The 5,504-nt window shown below is 29.0% G+C and overlaps 1 protein-coding gene across 1 annotated transcript in view; it reads left to right on the forward strand.

Annotated features, from left to right (window-relative positions):
- LOC106467647 (pheromone-regulated protein PRM7-like) overlaps positions 1-951 on the forward strand; it is a gene marked incomplete at its 5' end in the record, with an annotated part of 9,992 nt that extends 9,041 nt beyond the window's left edge. The window contains one exon of the mRNA XM_022395842.1: positions 800-951. Coding sequence (XP_022251550.1) covers positions 800-951 — 152 coding nt within the window. The remainder of the gene's footprint in view (positions 1-799) is intronic.
- Between the last annotated feature and the right edge of the window lie 4,553 nt (positions 952-5,504).

The following is a 5,504-nucleotide window of genomic DNA, read 5'->3' on the forward strand; positions in this document are numbered from 1 at the left end:
TCTCTTTAAATATATATATATATATAAACTTGTGTGTATGTAAACTAGGGTTCACTTCCACAGAGAACTGCGTGCCTTTACTCTCTCTCTTTAAATATATATATAAACTTGTGTGTATATGTACACTAGGGTTCACTTCCACAGAGAACTGCGTGCCTTTACTTTATCTCTTTAAATATATATATAAACGTGTGTGTATACGCAAACTAGGGTTCACTTTCACAGAGAACTGCGTGACTTTACGCTCTCTCTTTAAATATATATATAAACTTGTGTGTATATGTAAACTATGGTTCACTTCCACAGAGAACTGCGTGCCTTTACTCTATCTCTTTAAATATATATATATATATAAACTTGGGTGTATATGTGAATATCATTTTACAATCTATGTCTGAATATCATTTTAGTCTTTGTCAGAACATCTGTATACAGTTTTATCATAAAATCAGTAGTTGTCAAAATTACATTTTGCAAACTTTTTAGTGATATCATTGTACAGTCACGCTGTAAAGTAAAGTCAGTTTTTCGTATTATTGCTATATTATTATGTGTAGAAACGTTAATCTGTCCATGATACGAACAGTTTCAATAATTGTCTAATTTAATGGGCTATTATTTCTCTTTTATGCTTTACTAGTACAATTTATGTGTTCTATTTTATTTCATTCTCTGTGGAAGTGAACCCTAGTGTACGCATACACACAAGTTTATATATATATTTAAAGAGAGAGAGTAAAGGCACACAGTTCTCAATGGAAGTGAACCCTAGTTTCCTATTTTTTGTTGTCTGATGAAGCTAAGCTGCTCGTTGACAAACGTCTTGCGACAGAAGTTCATAACTGGATGAAGGAGGGCTTGTGTTTTGGTCTAGAAGCTTTATTAGCGTATAACCATAAAAAAGAAGGAATAGACTCTGATGTATTTGTGATTTCCCCTCTACATAAATGAATATTTAATTTATTTTAATACCTTTGCCTTTTGCTTGTTCTTTTCTTTTCAAGAACATGATAACATACATTATTATCTGTGATATTTCAAGGGATTACAGGTAACGTGAGTATTGACGAGAACGGGGACAGAAAAGCAGATTACTCTTTGTTAGATATGGATCCAAAGACCGGTTTATTTCAGGTAAAGTTAATTAAAACGTAAAGTAATAATAATAGTGGTAATAATGATATTATATATTATTATTAATATCATCTTATCTTACCTCTTCGTACAGTTTCTATCTGATCAATATTGTACAGCTAACATCACAAAATCTCTAGGATGTTGTGTCTGAATATCATTTTACAATCTATGTCTGAATATCATTTTACAATCTATGTCTGAATATCATTTTACAATCTATGTCTGAATATCGTTTTACAATCTATGTCTGAATATCATTTTACAATCTATGTCTGAATATCGTTTTACAATCTATGTTTGAGAACTCCTACTTGTTAGAAAAAATTAGAAGGAAAACCAAATTTAGAAGATTTTATGAACATAATTAACCTTTAAGTTTATATTGTTATAAATTTTAGTTCCACATGAATTTAATTTTACTGTATATGTATAATTTCACATTTTTGTTTTGAGGGATGTAAAATTTAAAAAAAAAAGAGTAATTTTATATTTAATTAATATCGTGTAGTCGATATATGAATTAATTTATAATAAAGTTTTAAATGCTGTTAAATCATTACAATGATATGGTATTGTAAATGTTAGTATAATTATTTGATTATTCTAAGTAACATTATGATGTGTGATGTACATTTTAATAGTAATTTCTTGTTTCAATATGGCTTAATAATTGGATTGTAGGATAGATGATGAATTTAATTTATAATTCAGTGGACTTAAGGTTTTAAGATCTATTTTCATCTAAATTTCAATTGTCAATGCTAGAATCCGGGTTTCGATACCCGTGGTGGGCAGAGCACAGATAGCCCATTGTGTAGCTTTGTGGTTAATTACAAATAAACAGTAAATCTAACCTTATTTACTTAAAACAAACTTTAGGCTGATCAAAATCATACATGTATTATGCTTCCGAAAGTCTCGTCTGTTCCTTTCTCCAAATGTATCTTTGTGATAGAAAGCAAATGCGTTTTTAATGAGCATATTATTCTTATATGTATTTCCTATTTGTCAATACATCAAAGATTAAAGTTCCACTCCCTTTCTCGAGGCTTTGTACTGTTTAATTCCATTTAAGCTGAGAACGCTATCTCTTTATCCGCTCATCAAGACGATTCGGTATGCGCATGCTCTCGGATATAAAATGGATTAAATGCTTCTTGTAAATGGCGTAAAGAAATATCCGCAAGGAAAAATCTCTTCCTCGCTTCTCTTTCGTTACGATTCTACCACTAGACTTGTGCTTATCGATCTAACTGCATCAATATTATTAAAAATTACGCATAATTATGTTTTATTCGGGAAAATTTTGACGTGGTACAGAGTGTTTTAAAACCACCTTACCTTGTTTTGCTGTACGAGTTGAGAAAAGCCTAAACAGTTAGCAGTAATAGGAGACCAAACAGTGCATAAACACACCTATACACCAACATTTATTGCTATATTTAACACCATCCATATAAATACCATGCACCTATGTACATATCAATACATGTGCACAACTTAAAGCAACTCGGTTAACATCCAGTTTTCGGTTAAGTTTCATAGCTGTCAGTGATATGTCAATACGCAATAAAACCTCCAAAAGTACTACGTGTTTAGTAGTTTTAAGCCTAATTTGTGCCACAAGCCACTGATGTAACATCATGCGATCTACAAACGTTTGAAGTTGCATTATATAAAGTTAAAAAAACTTACATACAAATAGAGACTTACACATATGCTTATAACTTTCTTGTGATCACATTTAGTAAAATAAATGTAAAATAAACGTTATTAAGAAAAGTTCAAGTAAAATAGAACGCGGTCGGTTTTAAACTGATTGTTTGTTTTTTTTATAATATCTCTGCGTTAGATATTTAGTTCTTTCATTAAGTAGAGGTAAGGAGAATTTCTTATCTAAAACTTTAATAGGAACATTTAAAGGGGATTTTGTAGCGAACCTTAACACATTTTTCTGAATTGTTTACAATATCTTTAGATTGTTCATATTTTACTCAAATAAAGATCTTATGTATACTTTATATATTTTAATTATAGTCTTACCACTACACCCCCGATATCTATCTATAATTTTCCTAAGACTATTCATTCTTATCCACCCTCTTTATACTAAAGGATTTATATGATCTCCGTACGTTAATTTCCTATGAAATAAAATATCAAGTTATTTTATAGTTTCAATTATTTTTATATTCGTTTTATGTATTTGTAATTTAGTATTTTAATTTTTTTTACACTTATTTTGGGATTATCATTTCTCCTATGAAAAATAACGAACTTTGTCTTTTCAGGATTCAAGTAGATCCTTCATAATGGACGCCGTAACTCTAAATCTATTAAAGCTAATTGCAGATGTTCTAATATTATTGGAACTGAGTAATTAGTTACCCCTTAAGTAATGACATCCCCATACTGTTCAATATTAATAAATCCTTTGTTAGTTGTTGGACAAGGTATGTCATTTGTATACATACTGAAAAGTAGTGGACGTAGTATTGTTCCTTATGGCACTCCCAGTTCAGTTACATATATGTCTGAAACACTATTATTTAATCTCATTTTTCCCTATTTTTAACAAAAACTGTATAACAATCTCATTACAAGGTATGGTAAATTAAAATCAAAGTAGGGTTCTTATAATTAAACTCATCTACTATAAATTCAGTTAATCTAATAAGGTTATGAGTTGTTTTATGATTTTTTCTTGAACATATCTGATATGGATTTAACATTTTATTACCTTCAAGAAATTTTATTAATTTGTTATTAATCATTTTTTCAAATACTTTGACCATGTTTGTTTGTTTGTTTGATGTTATGCACAAAGCTACACAATGGGCTATCTGTGCTCTGCCCATCACGGGTATCAAAACCCGGTTTCTAGCGTTGTAAGTCCACAGACATTCCGCTGTGCCACTGGGGGCGCTTCGAAGGGTCTTTCTTCTGTTAGGCTTAGGTATCACAATCACAATAATTAATTTCCATGAATTAGAAATATAAATAGATTTCAATGATGAGGTATATATATTTACTAATTTCGTATAAATATTTTTATTACAATTTCTGAGCATTATATATATTGAATCTCATCAACACCAGGATATGTAGTTTTATCAATGCTTTTAAAAATGTCAATTGTTTAATTTATCTCTATATTTTGAACATTAAATTTTACAGGGTTTTCATTTCCATTTGTAGTTGAAAAATCGCCAGCCTTGAAAGGAATATTTGATTTTAACCTACTATCTTTATTAATTCTTTCATTCACATACATATATCATTCTATATTAAATTTGGTACCATTACTTTCTTTGGTAATCTCACAAATAATATTTTTAAAAGAGATTAGCATTATCTTTATTTATTTTAGAAATTATATTATACTTTAGAAGCTACCCCCCCAGTGGTGCAGCGGTATGTTTGCGGACTTACAAGGCTAGAATGCTGGTTTCGATACCCGTGGTGGGCAGAGCACAGATAGCCTATTGTGTAGCTTTGTGCTTAATTACAATCAAACAAACAAAAAAACTTTACAAGCTCAGAAATATTATTTTTAACGTTATTTTCATTTACGTAATTTTCAAATTTCTTCCAAAAAAATTCCTGTATCTTTTTCTTTATCTAAATCATTACAAAAGTTATCAAAGTTATTAATTTTTTGTTTGTTAATAAACCCTTAGTTATCCTTTGTTGTTTATTAAACAATTTTTTAAAATACAAATTATTATTTTTCGTATATAATATTCTAAGTTTCCTTTTTTCTTAAATAGCAATCTCAATTTCTTCAGTAAAACTCCAGCTTAGTTTTTAAGCATATATTTTGGTATATTTTATCTACAGCTAATTTAAGAGCTTTAGTGATAATACTAACATATTCTTCTAACTGATCTTCATTTTCTACAACTTCAAAATTATAATCTTCTAATTCCTTTTCCAAAATGTCTTTAAATTGATTCCAATCAGCATTTTTAAATTTATACTTAATTTTATAATCTTCTTTATTTCTATTATTTCGCCAGCTTCGAAATCCAGAGTTCTATCACAGGGCCACACCCACAAAACAGTGAAAGAGCCAATGAAATTAATTTTTGTTTACCCAGTATTTCGATATAGAGATTGTTTTGTAAACTTGCATATTCTGTAAGCTAGATATCTTAAAATACAAAAATAACATTTGAAATACACAAATGTAGCTATGTAAACTGGTCATAATATTCTACGGCATTTTTATCTTACAAGATCAATGTTTAATATTAACTTGATATAATTATAAGATTGTTTTTTTAACATAGAAAGGGATAATATAGTCGAAAACTACTTTGAGATAATATAAATTAATCCAATAATCCACGTTGATAAAATTACCG

Source organism: Limulus polyphemus, unplaced genomic scaffold (assembly GCF_000517525.1).
Source record: "Limulus polyphemus unplaced genomic scaffold, Limulus_polyphemus-2.1.2 Scaffold2690, whole genome shotgun sequence".
Classification (NCBI taxonomy): domain Eukaryota; kingdom Metazoa; phylum Arthropoda; class Merostomata; order Xiphosura; family Limulidae; genus Limulus; species Limulus polyphemus.